An 18,881-nucleotide genomic window follows, 5' to 3' on the forward strand; every position below is an offset into this window, starting at 1 on the left:
TAGTTTTTCTTTCCCTGTCCTGGTGGAAGAATTCTTGAGAGTCTCGGTATTCCTTATAGAATATATATACACAGAAACAATTTTCTATAAAATGAACCAGAACTATTTTTGTAATTATGCATATGTTGATTTTTTTAAAATCGTGAGTATAAATCTTGATAAAAATGAGATTCATGTGTAGTGTTAAATATTCTAAGCAGTCACTATTTAGAAAGCAAAATCAAATAGAGCTGCCTTCCCATTCCTGATGCCATGCCTTCCTCATCATGGAATGCACCCTTGTTCTGATGTCATACTTTCTTCTCTATGATAGGCTCCCAATACTTTACCTTCCACACTGTGATATAATGCACCCTTGTTCTGATGTCATACCTTCTTCCCTATAATAGGCTCCCAATGCCTTACCTTCCTCACCATGATGGAATGCACCCTTGTTCTGATGTTATACCCTCCTTGCCATGATGGCATGTACTCTTGTAAAGTGTGAGCTGGAATAAAGCCTTCTTTCTTTAATTTGTTTCTTGTCGGGAATTTTGACATTACAGTGAGAAAAGTAACTCTCACAGATTGCACACAGTCACTCTATGGATTTATTTTGTTGTATGTTATTTGACTAGTTTAGAAACTAGGCAGTTTAACATTTTGATTCTGTGTATATCAAACATAAATGTTTCAAAATATTTTCACTAAAAATAACTCCTATAAGAAGTCACATGTGAGATTTTTTTTCCCTTTTTATTTTCATAGTATGTTTTCGAAATCTGTTATTACATTTAGTGTATATCTCAGTTGACCACCCACTTTCAAGTGTTCAAAATTTGCATGTAATTAATGGTAGTAGCTCCATATATTCAATTATGTAGGAGAATATTAGTTTGATGCATAATATACAAAACAATTAAAGCAGAGATGTTTTGAGTCTTGGTGTTTTGTTAGCTTGGATGGGGAAATGAGTGAACTCCTGCCATGCCTTTTCTTAAAAACAGTCCAGTCAGATACTCTACGGCCCATTAGTGTGTAAGGTCTCCTCCAGCTCTTAAGGTTTAGTGCACTAAGTCAAAAGAGTGAGTTTAAAATTAACTAGTACTATAGTTTTATATTCATGACCACTATTATTGTTTTGGCACTTAAATGTCATGCATGATTGAAGATGCATATTTGTCTGTTTTGATTTATTTTTACAGTAAATGTGTGGATCTTTGGTTTCTCCCAAACTAAAAATAATTGTCATGTAATAATATTTTTCAAGCACTCAGGATATTCTTGAGAAGTTTCCATTTTCAGTAGATCATACTTAGAAAGGTTGATTTCATTAGTTATATGTGAATTTATAACATTGATCTAACATTTACTGCAGAACCTCATCACCGCTGGTTACTTTAAAAATGGCAGAGTAGTGATTATTGACCTTGTGGGATTTTTTTTTCCAAAAATAAGTCTGTATATTTTAATGGGATCTGGGTAGTAAGGCTTGGAAACAGTAGATTCTCTGGAAGTTCCGGCCTTCAGTTATGATCTTTACTTTGGCTTCTAATTCCATTTACCTAGGAAAGTAAAATTAAGCATATTGAGGACATGACCTTGGAAGATAACCAAAGATGTGCATAGATACAGATTATTCAATAGAACTTCATGTAACGTTTTCCGCTGTTTCCGATTTTAAATTTATTGTTAAAGGACGCTTGCATAGGATTTTGTAATCATATCACCATAACTATCTAATATATAAATCATTGATTTAACTGCTGGTCGACCTGTTAAGCACTTTCATAGTGTACCCTCAGGCATGTCAGTTTGTCAACCATGTCATTAATTTATTACATATTTATTAGCTCTTTCTAGACCGAACTAAAATCTTGTTAGTCCTGCTGGGAAGAGAGTTAGACTCTCTCTTTGCCCTATATTTTTTATAGACTGTATGTCGTAAAATGTCAGTCATCTTATGCTCATAAAACTTGTTGAGCTGCTATCTTTACCATAAGGAGTAATTTTTCCTTATCACTGTATCCAATATTGTATATCCCAACTTTTCTATGTCTAGGACCTGTATGATACATTCTTATTTTTCTTTCCAAATACATTTGTCCAATTTCTTAAGATACATAGACTAATGAATTTAAAATTTTAAGGCAGGGGCTGTTTTATATACCTTGCTTGTATATTGCATTGTATAGCACAGTAGGCATTTGGTAGCTATACAGTCAATATTTGTAAAGTGTATGTCCTAGTGGTCTTGCTCAGCACTTTACTATTTCTGGTTTTATCAGTCTATTACATGTGTTCATGTTTTACTCTCTCATCTGGTAGGTGTCATGATGCTACAACTTTTGGAAAGGGTAATTGAATTGGAAAATTGGACAGAGGGGAAAGGCCTCATTGTCCATGGGGCAAAAAATACTTTTTGCTCAGGATCTGATCTGAATGCTGTGAAAGCACTCTCCACTCCAGAGGCAAGTATGTGGGCTATGCACCGAGGTTGCTCCCGTCAGACACGGCTGAGAAAGTCGTATTTTAACCTGGGTGGTGGTTGCTATAATTCATTCATACTCCTTAATAGCCTTCAAACAATGCTTTTTGTTTTGTTTATTTTTAATGAGAAATTATAAAGATTTATAAGGGAAATAATACAGGAAAACAAATAAATGTTAAGGTCTTACCTACAGGGTATCTATAAAAGACATTTTGGTTGACATGCTGGAATGACTCATCGTTGTGGTCCAAGAGGAGGACTCTTGGATGTGCTGGTGTTTTTGGAGAATGAATGTCTCTTGTCTTCAGTGTTGATCCTGATGCTCTTCTTCCCCTCCAGTAATGCCCCTGGGTCTCTTTCTTTTCTAATTTGATTGACTGTTTTTAAAGAAAAAAATTTAAATTTTAGAATAATTTTTTTTTTTTTTTGGTTTTTCGAGACAGGGTTTCTCTGTGTAGCTTTGCGCCTTTTCCTGGAACTCACTTGGTAGTCCAGGCTGGCCTCGAACTCACAGAGATCCACCTGGCTCTGCCTCCCGAGTGCTGGGATTAAAGGCGTGCGCCGCCGCCACCACTGCCCGGCTAGAATAATTTTAAGATTGTGAAAAAGTTGGAAGACTAGTATAGAGTCCTCCATATGTGTACCCTATGCCCTTTGTTTTAGCTATTACTTTGATCTAAAGATTCATCAAAAACGTATGTTCCAATGAATGAATCAACGTATGAATCTCTGCTTTGTGATCTCATATGTGGAATCTCAAATAGTGAGATTGAAGCATGGAGGAAAATAGTGGTTGACAGGTAGTGAGGAGGGAATAGGGAAAGGAGAGCTTCCATTACCCAGGTAAATTAGTGCTAGAGATTGGTTCTCTAGCATAGTGTCTATAATGAGAGTATATCCATAAACTTTTCTAAGATGGTGGATCTTATGTTGAATGTTTTTACACACACACTCCACACTGATGATAAAGGGGATGAGAGAAAAATACTAGAAATGATGGGTGTATCTGCAGCGTGAATGGGTGCTGATAGTTGAATTGGTGATTATCTCAAGTTGTGCACATTAGATATGTACTTGCTTTTACGTGTCAGAGTAGTGTAAAAGAGAAGAAAGAAAAGGAATTCCATAAATTATTGGTATTGGTAGTTCTAGTGTGTCCTTTTCTGCTTTGGAGTCCTATTTAGGAGTCATGATTCCTTAGATCTCCCATCTGTGAAAGTTCCTCAAATTTTGTGTGTGCGTGTGTGTGTGTGTGTGTGTGTGTGTGTGTGTGTGTGTGTGTGTGTACAGTCTTACTCTAGCTCAGACTTTCTTAGAGCTCATTATGTACATTTTGTATTCTTGACTGGATTCAAAGTCCCTGAAATCCTCCCGCCCCAGCCTTCTGAGAGCTGGGCTGATAGTCATGAGCCACTATACTAACTTCTTTGTGGGTAATATTCAGAGTAACAATAGCATTTGTCACATATAGGGTATATTTATCACATGATTGTTTTAAAATTGGCAAGTAGAAATGGTGTATATAAAATTCCTGAGCCATTTTTTCCCCAGATAGTCTGTATTCTTCTGCACCTGAGAAGTAATTGTGTTTGTGTAAACATGAAATTTGCAATCTTGGAGCCTAGCAATCTCAGGCGCTTCACAGGAGTTGCAGTTGGATGTACGAATACATCTAACTTGTAGCTAAGACAATGAGACCTATTGTGATCTCACATTGTGAATGTTTTCTCTCAGTGAAGCTCTTCTGTGTTCAGCATGCTGAGTATTTGTGTTACAGATGTGTCAGCAGCATCTGTATATTTGGTCAATTTGCTTTCTGGGAATGATGAAGTAACTGAAATATATGACAGTTTAGTAAGTGAATTACATTGTCCTCTAAATATAATAAAATGCTTTAGTATGATTATTAAATGACTTGTCTTTAAAGGGTAGTTATGTTGATGTTTTGCCACTATAATTTTTCAATTAAAAAGTCTGAAGAAAATTTCCAAATGTCCATAAAAACAGACAAATCCAGTGAAACCTTCACATACCCACGACAGTGCCAACATTGGCAATACTGTGTTCCTAAGCTGTTTCCCTTCGTTTTCCTTTCATGTGTGACTGATCCTTAAGAAGCTGACTTCTTTTGGGGGTCTTTGGTTTCCTGATGAGGAAAGGAGCTCTAGTTGCCCCTGTTACACAGTTGGTTCTTAGTCGAAGACGTGGAAGCCAGGAGATGGATGAATGTGACACAGGGTTAGCCCTGAAGAGTTAGGTAAAGGAGGATAGCAAGAGGTAGAAAAAAGGGTGGAAATATTACTCAATTATAAGAGCGAGGTTTTATGCCATGAATGTTCTGGAGACCCTAAGAAGTCTCCTTTTAGAGGTAAGAAGGAATCAAAGTCCACAGTGGTAAACTTGAGTGTACAGGGAAATACAGAATTGCTTACTTTACAGCAGTGGGTCTAAAGAGTCAAGGAAAGGTTTGGTGCTTAGAAAGCTTCAGAGTCTTCACCTAGCTTGAAGATACTGTCCTCCTTCATCCCTGACCTCTTTTGTTACTCTACTGATAATGTATTGCTTGGGTCTTCGTTGCTTAAATGTCTACTGTGACTCCTCCCCCCCCAATTTCTGTCTAGCTGCTTAGGGCTTGTTGCTACTCTTGTACAATTTCATTTTAGCCATAATGATATATAGAAAAATTACTTATTTTCCAAAAATCTTTCAGTGTATTTGGAAGAAGTTCATCAATCCATAAAGCTAGTTCTTATGGTCATAGAATAAGATACTTTGCAGATGGGAGTTTTTGTACTCAAGATGGTTGCAAGTGCTAGTGCGATGCTCATGGTTTATTTGTGCACATTGAGTTCTGCACATGCTTTGTCACGGTTGTTATTGGGAAGAGCTAAAAAGGTGAACTTGCACCCCAGGGTACAAAGGAAACATCTGTGGCAGCTCTCCATACCTTTGTCCAGTACTTCCCAGGTGCCTATACCCAAACATTGGCAGGTTGGTCTTTTCCATGATTATTTCCTCCTGGTAGTGTTTTGTTTTTGCTCCCCTCCCCCCCCCCCCCCCCCCCCCCCCCCCCCCCCCCCGTTCCTTCCTTTCTTCCTTTTTAAATTTTGTTTTATGTGTATGGGTGTTTTATCTGCATGTATACCTATGCATCACCTACCTGTCCAGGGAGGACAGAACAGGGTATTTGATCTCCTGGAATGGGAGTTACAGATGTGGTGAGCTATAGTGTGGGTGCTGGAAATTGAACCCTGGTACCTAGAGGAATAGCCCATGCTCTTAACTGCTGAGTCATGCCTCTAGCCCTTTGACTTCTCTTCCTCCTTCAACTCAGGGAAATAAATGAGTGTTTGACTGTGTAGCTTTGGGTGATGACTTAATAATAATTCTTCTTCTGTTCCCTCCTCCTGTTCTATCTACTTCCTCATTTTTTATGTAGACCAGGCTAGCCTGAAACTCAGAGATTCTCCTGCCTTTGCCTCCCAAGTGTTGAGATTAAGGTGTGTGCTCCCATGCTTGGCCAAATTAAACCTTATCTCTGGGGCCAGTTTTAATTTCTGCTTTATGATATATTATGGTCAGAACACACTCATTCCATTACAGAATTGCCATTAGTATTGGTAGTATGCTGTCAGCCTCAAGGAAGGTATCACACAGCCTAGCATTTTCTGCCACCACCACATCTTTGCACCACAGTGCAGATGGATTGTTTCTTCATTGGTGTTCTGCTCAGTTAGTTCAAGCATTAAAAAAACAACAGTATACAGTACCTTATGGGTTGTTCTTCCAAGATTGTTGAGGACTTCATTGTTACATTCCTTAGCCCCCATCCTGTAGAGGCAATATGTCAAATAATGAATTCAAACACACAGTTTACAAAACAGTTTATAAGTACTGTAGTTAAGGTGCAGGAATTAAAAAAAAAAAGTACTGTGAAACACAAAAGAGGAAACTATCGTGGCATTTGGAAAGTTGTGATGGAATCACATTATTTGACCCAGGGATTTCTTGAAATAGAACAAGAACAGGTTGCTATAACTATGGATTGATGGGCTGGTGTGAACAAAATACAGAACGTGTGTGTGTGTGTGTGTGTGTTATATGTGTTATATGTTATATATAATATATAATACTAGGTATATGATATTTAGAGGATTGCCAGATATTTTGGTATGTTGTGGCTGAAGTTAAGATTCTTAGTTGAAGGGTATGGAGTTAATAATGTGAGTAATGTACTTTAGGATTATGTGGAATTTGGTTTTTCCAAGATCTTAGACTTTATTCTGCTGCTGATAGGAAATGGTTATCCTACAGGAAGAGTTACCAAGCAGCAGGATGGAAAGTATATCTAAGAAAAAGAAATTAAATACAGAAATTCTGATTAGAAAGTAAAGCTGTTTTTTGTTTTTTGTTTTTTAACTAATCAACCCATGAACTGATAAACAGGTCTAGATTAGCTCAGTTGGAATAAAACCAGAAAAAAAAAAGTAAATATTGGGAATATTAAAGAGGAGGAACTAAGAAGATACACTTAAGTCTTGATAATGAGGATTTTGTAAATTAGAGCAATTAGTGGCAACAGCAACATTCCGAGCCTGCTGATCATTACTAACTTTTCTAGTAGCTCAGTAGCCTGTACAGAACGTACAGATTTCCACCTTTCCTGCCATCCTGTAAATCAGCCAGAACTCCTGTTTGTGTTCCTGATTCCTCTGGGTGAGAACCCTGAACTCACAGTCATGATTTGCTCCCGTGCACGCTCTTCCTAAGTGGTGGCACTAGAACTCACACTGCCGGTTTACTCCTGGGAGTTGTGAGTGCTGAGTTTGAGGTCCTGTTAGCAGTGCCAGAGAAGTACAGGAAGTGGAGATATCTAGTAGGTTCTAATGCTTCACACAAAACCAACAGTGGGAGTGGCTTAAACTTTCAAAGGAAAGAATTCAAATAAAGAAGAAAGAGAGAAAGCTGTGGGGTGGGTTTGGGAGAGTACTTGCCTTTAGGGGATTGGCTGAGTGGGAAGAACAAGGGGAAAACTGGAGAAGAGCAGTCAGAGCAACAGACAAAGAATCAGGAGTGAAAACATCTAGAAAGAGAGGACCTGAGTGAGGAAGTGGTGTCAAGTTGAAGAGCAGATAATACAGAATAAGGAAAAGTCATTTAATTTGACAAATAGGGTATTAAAATGTTTGGGGACAAGGCTGAAAGTCAGACTATACTGGATTGAACAAGGTATGGCTCTTATGAGAAAATATATAGTTTGTAAAAAAAAATCTAGGAATCACAGCCTTGGAGTACAAAATCCCAGAGCTCATCGTAACTCCTTTCTTTTACACATGGCTTCCTGGAGGTAGCAGGTGGGAGAGTCATGCTCAAGTTTCTCCCAGGGTACTGTGAGTGGTGCTTGACTCTGTTCTAGGAAGCTGTAATGGTTAGTCTTGGTTGTCAACTTGATGGGATTGAAGAGTCACTATGGAAATAAACCTTGGGGCATTCTTGTGGAGGGCTTTTCCAGATTAGGTTAATTGAGATGGGAAGAACACCCTAAATGTGGGTGGCACTATTCCATGGGCTGGGGTCCTGGTCTGAATGAAAAGTAAGGAAGCTAAGCAACACCATTCACCTCTGCCTGCTGCCTGAGGACGCAGTCCTCCCAGCAGCCCTGTGGTTCTGCTGCTGTGCCTGCCTCGCTGTGATGGACTAGATCTCAAACTAGGATGCCAAGTCAGCCCTGCCTTCCTCAAACCCCTGTTTTAGAACTTTTGCCACATCAGTGAGAACAGCAGTTCAGGCCACCGTCTGACTTACCTTGTGCAATGCTGAGCTCCAGCTCTGGGAGAGCGACACACACAGTATCATTTTCCGTTCGGCCTCACAGAGTGTGAAATGAAAACTTTGATTTTCAAACAATTTGGCTTTGTTTCTTTTCAAACTCTGAATTTTAAAAGTATTTCTTTTGTAATATACTCATTTTTGTGTTTTTTTGTTTAATTTAAAGAATGGAGTGGCCTTATCTATGTTCATGCAGAACACCTTAACAAGATTTATGAGGTAATGTATCTTTCTTTTAAAAATAGGATTTTTAAAATACCAGAATTAATAATTTATTATTCCATTATTTGTTTTTGTTTTTGTTTTTTCGAGACAGGGTTTCTCTGTGTAGCTTTGCGCCTTTCCTGGTACTCACTTGGTAGCCCAGGCTGGCCTCGAACTCACAGAGATCCGCCTGGCTCTGCCTCCCGAGTGCTGGGATTAAAGGCGTGCGCCACCACCGCCCGGCATTATTTGTACATTTAAAAAAGTTAGCCAAGCTTCAAACTGTGTCTGCTATAATGATGGACTATTTCTTTATGCCATAGAGAACAGTCATTATTAGAGTGAAATGTTAGTGAGGTATGAACAGTGTTGTAAATCAGGAGAAAGGAAAGTAATTTACGAAACAGTGCCCACATAACCAGCTACCACAAGGAACAGCTGTAGGGACAGTCAGATACTGACACCAGACAGAGAAAGGATGTTGATGAGGAGGTGACATGCAGAGATTCCTCCAGGATGGAGAGCGGTAGAAATGGAGCGAGGTGGACTGCGTCCAGATGAGAGAAAACTAGATTGGCAAATACTTTTACAGCTTTCTGACAAAATGGGAGTACTTTGTATCTAGATAAAGGAAAAGGGAAGAAAAAAAATCTGCATTTCAGATTGTAGATTTTGACATGCTTTGAATCTCTGATTTTTTTGTAAATATAAGCAGTTTAAAATTATGAAAACTAAGAAAATCATATTTAAGCATGCTTATTAATTAGACATTTCTGTGTTTTTGGTACTCATCTGAGAGTCTAGAAAAAATAATAGAGATATAACATTACTGTTTTAAATACCATTGCCTTAACTGTTTCTCTCACCACATTGTTCTTGACTTTTTTTCTAGTTTAAAACTTCTTTTATTTTAGATTATTTTACTTTATATGTCTGAATGTTTTGCCTGGGTGTCTGTATTGTGCACCACATGTGTTTTCTAGTGCCTTCAGAGATCAGAGGAAGGCATCAGATCCTCTGAACTGGAGTTATGGATGATTATTAGCTGCTCTATGGGTGCTGGGAATTGAACCTGGTTCCTCTGCAAAAGCAACAAGCACTCTAATCCACTGAGCCATTGGCCCCCTTTTCTAGATTTTTTAATTGTAATTTTTATTAATTTATGAGACAGGGTATTATTTAGCCCAGTTTGACCACACACACACACAAACTTACTATTAGTCAAGGCCACCCTTAAACTCCTGATTCCTCTGCTTCCATCTTCTGAAGCCTGGATTACAGGTGTCTAACACCACATCTGGCTAAAAAGTTTTTCTCGTTTAAGTGATCCTTTCTATTTGGAAGTAGGGCTTATTAGGAAATATTTAGTCACATTAGACCAATAGCTTTACATTTTAGAATCTATAAAAAATGAATACTTTGAAAACATTTTAGATCTGTCTGATAGATTTCTCACACTGTTGTGACATGATTTATTTTTATTTAATTTTTTTTTTTTTTTTTTTTTTTTTTTTTTTTTTTTTTTTTTTTTTTTTGGTTTTTCGAGACAGGGTTTCTCTGTGTAGCTTTGCGCCTTTCCTGGAACTCGCTTTGGAGACCAGGCTGGCCTCGAACTCACAGAGATCCGCCTGGCTCTGCCTCCCAAGTGCTGGGATTAAAGGCGTGCGCCACCACCGCCCAGCTTTAATTTTTTTTTTTAAGATAAGGTCTCACTATATATCCTTGGCTGTGCAGGAAGTAGACCAGACTGGCCTTTTTACTCTTAGAGATCCACTTGTCTCTGCCTCTCAAGTGCTGGGATTGAAGGTGTTTACCAATGTCCCCCACACATTCTTTATAAGCAGAAATAGTAAGATTTACTTCAAACACTAAATAATGCTTATATATAGGAGCAGTCTATGGCCATTTAAGTAGTAATGGTAAGTCTTTTGGTGGGAATCTTAAATACTTGATTTTGTAGCTCTGTGTTTCAGACCAGGTTATCTCTTCAGATTTGGCCATAATCCCCATACCCTGACTGTAGTGCAGACAGTTTCACCATGACTGTGCTGGATTGATAGCGTGGAGAGTCCCTTTGCTAAAGGTGTATCATAGAGTCTGTGTTTGGAAGACAGTTACAGTATGTACCACCACTGAAGCAGGCAGTGGTTCAGGTAGGTGGTTTGCTAACCCTTGGTAGCACAAGTGTGAGCTGCCGTGTGCTCGGCCTCATGCCACTTTACTTCTGATGGTGCACAGGTTCAAGGATTCACTACCCTTGATGGCTCTTGTTATTAACACTGCGAAATGTTGAAGACCTTAATATGATGTATAGAAATGAACCCTAAGGTTAGATTTATTCACATCCATTTTCCTTTAATATACAGACTACCGTTAATAAGTGTTGCTCTGGTTCAAGGCTGGGCAATGGGTGGAGGAGCAGAATTTACTACAGCATGTGATTTCAGGTAAGATAAAAATTGTTGCAGGCTGTATGTATATGTACCATGTATAGACAGTACCTGCAGAGGCCAGCAGAGGCTATTGGATCCCCTGGAAGTGGAGTTGTAAGCCACCATGTGAGTGTTTAGGACCAAACCTGGATCCTCTGCAAGAACAGTCAGTACTCTTAACTGCTGGGCCATTTCTCCAGGTTTAATGTTTTATTTAAACAGCAAAATATACAAATGAATAGGTAAATAAATAAAGCAAGCTCGCTTCCTGCGGGGGAGATTGTTGCAGGCATAAACACAGTTAGCACATGCTTGAATATAGTTTTGCCTTAATTTCAATATTTCATATATTCTTAAACAAGATAATCAGTTAATGAGTATTTTCTGTCATCATTAAAGTAGATAATTTTTTAGTTTAGTACAGTTACTGTTCAATTATGAATTTTTAAAAAGCAACAAAACACAGTGACTTAATAAATCAAATTCATACTAGAAAGTCAAGGAAATATATGAAAGTCTAAAATCCAAGAGAATTATTCAGAAGGAGTTAACAACTGAAGAACATAAGAAAACCAGAAGAAAATGGACACAAAGACTCCCCTGTGCCTGTCTTCAAGAAAGAGATTTCCTGAAACCCATTTCTTTCTGAGAGCCATGTCTCCACCATCTGTGATCCACAGCAGCTTTATAAATGAGAGAACGAAGTTGCAGGAAATTCTAGGAGCTGGTAGTTCTTCCCCCTTACAACGATCTCCAGCTTTTGGTAGCTGTGTGATTCCAGAGGCCATAAAAACCTGCTGCATTGCACAGGCTTGAGGCTGCCTTCTTAGTACTGTCCCAAGGAACCACTCTGAGCAAACCTCTGTATTCTGTTGTAAGCTTATTCTGAGATCCATAAACCTGGAGTAAGACAGTATCACATTGAGCTCTTGTGTATTGACAGCTTTGAGAAGTCCCTGGAGCTTTGACTATGTCATAGCAAAGAACTGTGTTTGCAAGAAAGTTAGATGCTTTATTTTTAAAAATATACTTGATCCTTTTGAGTGTTCAAAAAATGGTGTGTGTATTGTAACTGGAGCTCCAGTGAGAGGCAGCAAGGAGCCTGAGCGCTGGTACCACGACTATTGATCTTCACTCTGTGTTCCACTTACTCTGTCTGACTTGAGGAAGCAACTGTTTCAACTTTTATGTCTCCCTTAAATATTTAGATACATCTCAATGAGGTCACGAATATATAGATTATAGCATAATGTTCACCCTTAATGTACATAAATTATTATTTTGAGTCTTAAAATTATATAAGATTACCACTGTTTTTTTTTAACAGAAATGTCAATAAAATAATGATCTGTCATACTTGAAAACTATTTTCTTTGTTTGGCATACTTTCTGCCGTAGGGCTAATCTTGATTTCATTTTACATTTTTTTAAAGTACTTCAGAGCAATATGGTTTACATATTGAATAACGCTTATTAAATGATTTCATATGATATTAAACATAAGACAATTTTAGCTTTTAAAACCCTGCCCACATGCCGGGCGGTGGTGGCGCACGCCTTTAATCCCAGCACTCGGGAGGCAGAGCCAGGCGGATCTCTGTGAGTTCGAGGCCAGCCTGGGCTACCAAGTGAGTTCCAGGAAAGGCGCAAAGCTGCACAGAGAAACCCTGTCTCGAAAACCCAAAAAAAAAAAAAAAAAAAAACAAAACCCTGCCCACAGAATGTATATTTTTAAAAATCGCTTTTTAAAAAGGATTTTTTTTTCTTTTGTATGAATGTTTTTCTTACTTGTATGAGTACCTGTGCCCACAGAGGTCAAAAGAGGGCATCAGATCCCCTGGAACTGGAGTTAAGACAGTTCTGGGCTGTGATGGGCTGCTGGGAATAGAACTTGTGTTCTCATTAAGTGCTCCTAACTGCTGAGCCATTCTCCAGCTCCTGAAAATCATCTTCGCTGATTGTGTTCATTCCTCTTTTCTACTCATGATGTACACTTCATCCTTCAAAATCTTGGCGCGTACATTAAGAGAAAAGTTGCAGTTAAATTTTGGCCCAATTTCTGAAGCTAAGGACATGGCCCTTCTGCTCTGATAAATAGCATTATGAATATTTCAATGTTATATTGATCAGAGTTATAAAGGTTTTTGAAATATCTTACATTCAGATATAAATTATGTGTAGCCAGAAGTACCCATTTTAATTGTGCAGTATAAAGGAATTTTGATGATGCATATACCCATGTAACCACCACAATTAAGATGTGGACCATTTTTCTTTTCCATATACACTTGTGAATAATGCTACAATAGGCTTGAGTATGCAGGTGTCTCTGCTGTACGTTGACTTCTATCCCAGAGGTGTATCCACAGGAATGATGCATACAACTGGATCATGTGGTAGATCTCTTTTTAGTTTCTGGAAGAATCTTTGTGGATTTCCATAGTGGCTCTACTGGTTGCTATCTCACCAACTGTGTAGACAGTTTCTTTTTTCTGCATCCTCATCGGCATTTGTCCCTTTTCTGTGACTTGATGAGAGCTGTTCTGACTAGGGTGAGATGGAGTCTCCATGTAGTTTGGATTTGCGTTTTTCTAGCAGGTAAAGAAAGTTGAATATATTCTTTCATGTGCCTTTTGGCCATTTATAGTTATTTTGAAAATTGTCTGTTGTTTTGTTCATTGAGTGGTTGAATTATTTATTTAAGGAAGTATAATTTTGAGTTCTGTGTATGTGTTAGATTGCCAGTCTCCTGTCAGATGGATGAGTACCTGGAGATTTTACTCTGTTCTGTGGATTGCTTTTTCATCCTGACAGCTTCATCCTTTGCATTACCGAGCTTTTTTATTTAATGCAGTCCTGCCCATCAGGTTTTGCTATTTCCCAGACCACTGATGTACTATGCAGAAGAGCATTGGCTGTCCCTGTATCTTGGAAGTGTTTTTCCTTAGGAGTTTCAGTCTCAGGTCTTAAATTAAGGTCTTTGATTCATCTTCAATTAATTTTTTTTTTTTTTTGGTTTTTCGAGACAGGGTTTCTCTGTGCAGCTTTGCGCCTTTCCTGGAACTCACTTGGTAGCCCAGGCTGGCCTCGAACTCACAGAGATCCGCCTGGCTCTGCCTCCCGAGTGCTGGGATTAAAGGTGTGAGCCACCACCGCCCGGCTTCAATTAATTTTTGAGCGAAGTAAGAGATGGTACCGACTTTTCCTCCTCTACATGGGAGGGAGGGTTGCCAGGGATGAAATGCAGACTGTGTCCTATTTCTGTCTGAATTGTCTGATGTTTCAGCATGCTTCCTAGCTGGAGCATCTTAGCTGGAGCATCCGCTCTGCTGATTGCCAGCGCCTGCTTTCCTTATTTCCTCTGTCCTCTTGTCCTCTTCACTTTTCGCATTCAGAGTCCCAAATGTGGAACCTCTGATTCACCGTCATCCCATGTCTTGCTTTCTTCTTAGTAGCGTCACATCAGTTAACAAGTGAGTCTTGTTATTTGAGATAGGATCTTTCTGTGTAGGCAAGTGCATCTGAACTGGGATTCCTTCCACCTTATCCTCCCAAGTGTTGGGATTACAGGATTGTATCTCTCCACACTTGGTTTTCAATGAGCAGAAATTTGTAGTTTTTAAAGTATTTTTAGATTTTCATTTTGAAATTTTTACAGCTGTCTGAAAACTTTTACTGAGTCTCCTAGGATGCTAGTAACAGATAGCCAGGGTATAATTACAGATCAAGAAATTCAGAGATGCAATACTTCTAACTAATCTGTGGGTGTTATTCAGTGTTTCTCTATTGTTGACCATTTTAATATCCCTTTTTCTGGTCTGGGATCCAATCAAGAATGTGTTTTATCTGATATAGTCACCCCTGCCTTTTGCTGCTATCTTTTCTGCCCTTTTATATATACCTGCTGTATAACTGAACATAGGTTATTGTAGGTCACATGAATTAGGATCATACTTCTGTTTTGGTGGTCTGAGATACTGAATTCATGGACACATTGGGCAATGCACCTACCATTGAGCTACATCCCTTGCTTTTTTTTATATTTTTAATTTTGAGATGGGGTCTTACCAAGTCATCTAGGGAAGTGTTGAAGTTGTTGTTCCTACTTCTGCCTCAGTTTCTTAAATTGGGATTAGTGATCTACACACCAGGCTAGACTAGGGACATACTCTTTTTATTCTGCCTTTAAATTAGTGGATTTGTACTATTTTACACTCACTGTTACTGACATACTGATTTCTCAGTCTGTCATGTTTATTAAAGTTATCTTTATTTGCATTAGTGTTTTGCCTACATGTATGTATGTGTACCTTATGGTGTTCTCAAGAGGGCAAAAGCGGGTTTTAGATCCCCTGGAACTAGAGTTATTGACAGTTGTAAGCCACCATGTCAGTGCTGGGAACTGAGCCTGGGTCCTTTCCAAAAGCGGAAGCTGCTCTTAACCCACTGAACTCTCTCTCCTGGCCCTGCAGTCTACCATCTTAATATTGTTTCTAATGACTGGATTCTGCATGTTCTTTCTTACTCTTTTCTTGCCTCTTTGTAGATAGTATAATTACATTTTACTTCTATTGACTACACACACACACACACACACACACACACACACACACACACACACACACAGTGAGAGGGAGAGAGGAGATAAAGACAGAGACAGAGAGAAACTGGTTTCCTTTAGTTTTGAATTAACAGTATGCATCTTAAAGTGATCATAGCCCTCCATCAAATAATGAACTATTTCATGTAAGATGTTAGGATATTACATTATACATCATCTATTTCTTGTATCCTGGTTTTTGGGTCTATTAATGTTTATTTTGCTTCTATGCATTGTAATGGCATGATTACTATGCTTTTTTATTTATTTGCTTTAGTCAATTATCATTTAAATAAATACATATAGTGAAAGTAAATTGCCATGCTAATTATTTATATTTTCATCAGAAAGAATATTTGGGTACATTATGCTGGGTTTTATTGATTACCAACTTGACAGAATCTAGAATCATTTCAGAGACAAACCACTAGGCATATGCATGAGCGATTACCAAAATTAGGTTAATTGAGGTTGGAAGGTCCACCTTAAATGTGGGCAGCACGGTTTCATGGGCTGGGGTTCTGGACTGTATTAAAAAAGGAATGAATGTGGAGCACCAGGACATACAGCTTTCTATAAGTGTGCATGCAGTGTGCAGAACTGCCCTCCCACTCCTGATGTTAAACCTTCTTCCTTTATGATAGACTACACCCTCCCATTCCCAGTGCCTTACCTTCCTCACCATGATGGGATGCACCCTCCCGTTCCCGATGGCAGCCCTTCCTTGTCATGATGGAGTGTACCCTCAAAAACTGAGCCGGAATAAAGCCTACCTTCCTTAATTTGTTTCTTGTTAGGGATTTTGACATCTCAATGAAAATAGTAAGTCTCACAGACTGCACACAGTCACTCTATGGATTTCTGTGAAGTATTTTTTAATGTCATAAATGAAGATGAAAATTCCCCTAACAAGGAATTTTTATGACATTAAAATTGTTTATTTTGTTCTGTGTTATTTGGCCAGTTTAGAAAGTAAGTTTTAATAAGACAGTCTATCATTTTCGTTCTATTGATATCAAACAAATCTTGTGTTTCATGACTGTTACAAAATCGGAACCTAGGAGATCATGACTCAGTCAGAGGTAGGCACCTGGTAACACCTTTGGAGTCCCTGCTTCCCCTCTGCATCACAGCCTCTCACTTCCATGCAGGGTTAACTTAATACAGGGAATATTATCATAATGTCGTTCATGACTTCCAGTCTTACAAACTAAATGTTCTGTAATAAATATGTTTTCCCATTTTAACTTCTTATAAAGGACATAGATTAATAGAAATGTGAGAGAAGAGTCAGCAAACTCATAAGAAAATTTTTTTGTTTTTCATTTGATAATTAAGGACTTGTTTCAGTTAACAGTTTTATTTATTACTCAGAAACTTTAAAATTGTTTGGATGTAGGAGACAATTTACCAAGATCTCAACGTCTTTGAAAACCAGTATCAGTGAGTGGCTCCATGGATACAGTGGGGGGAAAAACAAAACAAAACAAAACAAAAAAAACCAGTTCTATCATAGCACCCTCTGCTGGCAGGACTTCAGACTGCATTAGGTTGCTGCTTTGTTTTGTTCTGAGGAGCAGTCACACTGGCTTTGTGGGGGTGTGAGACTAAATAGGAAATGCCTTATGTATAAAGTGATAAATGCTGGTTTATTTTACCCAGAAATACAAGTATAGAGTATATAATTCAAATATGTAATTATATAAATATAAAATATATTTAAAGAGTTCTAAGCTATGTGCTGACAGGTACTGATATACTTAATTTTCTTCCATAAGAATACAAGTTAAGAATTTATAGATGTTCACTGGAGAAAATAAAAATCCTTTAATGTTATATCTGGTGTTCTTCTTCAACCATTTGCTAGACTTTTGTATCATCTCTCATATTAATTTTCTTCTACATAATTTGGAAGTTAGGATTAGAATGAGAGGGAAAATATCAGATAAAACCACCAGAAACTACTTAATCTTTGAGATACTGTGTTATTTTTAGATTTAATGCACATTAGAATCTTACTGAATATTTGTTAGGATATTGATGATCATAACTCTCTTATCTCAGATGTACACAATAATGTACCCGAAGCACTTTTAGAACAGCTTCCCAGTAGAAGCATGGTTGTTTGTATGGAAGTCATCCCATCATTAATTGAACATTTTTACACCCATAGATGCCAGGTATAGCCATCTATAAAACACGTATGTCTTAGGTTTCTAGAAGTTTTTTCTAGTAGTATGTATTTGTTGTTAAAGAATTTACCCGTAGCCAATTATAGTATCCCTCCTCCCAAATCAAAATTTTGCATTTTTTTGTTATCATACTAAGTTATTTCAATCTGCCAAAGTACTTTTCCCTTAGAGAGAGAAGTACTTGGATGAAAATGTCAGTTGCATGAATTTCAAGCAATTAATTACCAGGGAAGTTATGTAAGTTAAAAGGGACAAAAAAAATGCATTCTTTAAATAGGAACTTACCTTTTTAGTACAAAGCTATGAAAGCTTTTGGTCATCCACAATCAGAAATATTAAACATGAAGGCCCAGAAGCAAGTACTTTTTCAGTTTTAGATTGTATGCTCTTCTGAATGGCCTGATGAAGTCTCATGTCATTACTCCGTCTGCTCAAAGGTGAACTATCCCTTTGTCTAGTAAAATGCTGGTGGCTGCCTGTTTTCATTAGTAGCTGTCTAGGTTATCAGAGCGTTTGTCAGTGTATCACAGGACTTGTATTCAGGCAATTTTTATTTTACTTAATAATTGCTGTAGAATACAAGCACAATGATATTGGAAATTTGATTAGAGTATACAGTTAAAATTAGTCTATTTTATTAATGGTCTTAATCTTTTAACTGTACTTCATTAAATCAAACTTTCTAGTTAGTAAGTTTAGGGAAAATATATATAGTATTTGGTGCTAGGTGTCTTATCTTCTATAGTGAAAGGGGAGATAATAGAAACAATTTTTGTTTAAGCGAAAAAGAAATTGATTCTTCACCATAGAAGTTTGAAAAGCACCATCCTGGATTACTGTGCCCTTTTAAAGTCCACATTCCAAGAGCAGCTGTAGTATTAAAAGTGAGGAGTACTAGAGAGGATTCCCTACTGAATGACCTTTATAACTAGCTCTGGTTACAAGGAAGTAAGAACTCAATACAAGTCATGCTGGTTGATGTTTTCTTCAGTGCCTTACCAGGTATCTCTGTGATGAAGGGTTTTAATTGGGTGTCTGCAAATAGCAAAAACTTTCATAGCTTTGTACTAAAAAGGTAAGTTCCCATCTAAAGTATGTATTTTGGCCCCTTTTCACTTACTTAACTTCCCTGGTAATTGCCTGGAATTCATGCA

General features: G+C 37.9%; 1 protein-coding gene and 1 long non-coding RNA gene across 6 annotated transcripts in view; one reads left to right on the plus strand and one right to left on the minus strand.

The window, feature by feature from the left end:
- Echdc1 (ethylmalonyl-CoA decarboxylase 1) overlaps positions 1 to 18,881 on the plus strand; it is a 30,663-nt gene that overhangs the window by 5,034 nt on the left and 6,748 nt on the right. For all 5 annotated transcript variants that reach the window (XM_052751275.1, XM_052751274.1, XM_052751276.1 and 2 more), the window contains exons 3-5: positions 2,308 to 2,450; positions 8,466 to 8,518; positions 10,870 to 10,950. In XM_052751275.1, coding sequence (XP_052607235.1) covers positions 2,308 to 2,450; positions 8,466 to 8,518; positions 10,870 to 10,950 — 277 coding nt within the window. The remainder of the gene's footprint in view (positions 1 to 2,307; positions 2,451 to 8,465; positions 8,519 to 10,869; positions 10,951 to 18,881) is intronic.
- LOC128118540 (uncharacterized) lies at positions 114 to 8,459 on the minus strand. Its single transcript, XR_008221252.1, has 3 exons — positions 6,241 to 8,459; positions 2,658 to 2,847; positions 114 to 1,544 (listed from the first exon to the last, which is right to left on the minus strand). It is a non-coding gene; the product is annotated as an uncharacterized LOC128118540 (long non-coding RNA).

Source organism: Peromyscus californicus, unplaced genomic scaffold (genome assembly GCF_007827085.1).
Source record: "Peromyscus californicus insignis strain IS unplaced genomic scaffold, ASM782708v3 Scaffold_22__1_contigs__length_63687245, whole genome shotgun sequence".
In the NCBI taxonomy this organism is placed as follows: domain Eukaryota; kingdom Metazoa; phylum Chordata; class Mammalia; order Rodentia; family Cricetidae; genus Peromyscus; species Peromyscus californicus.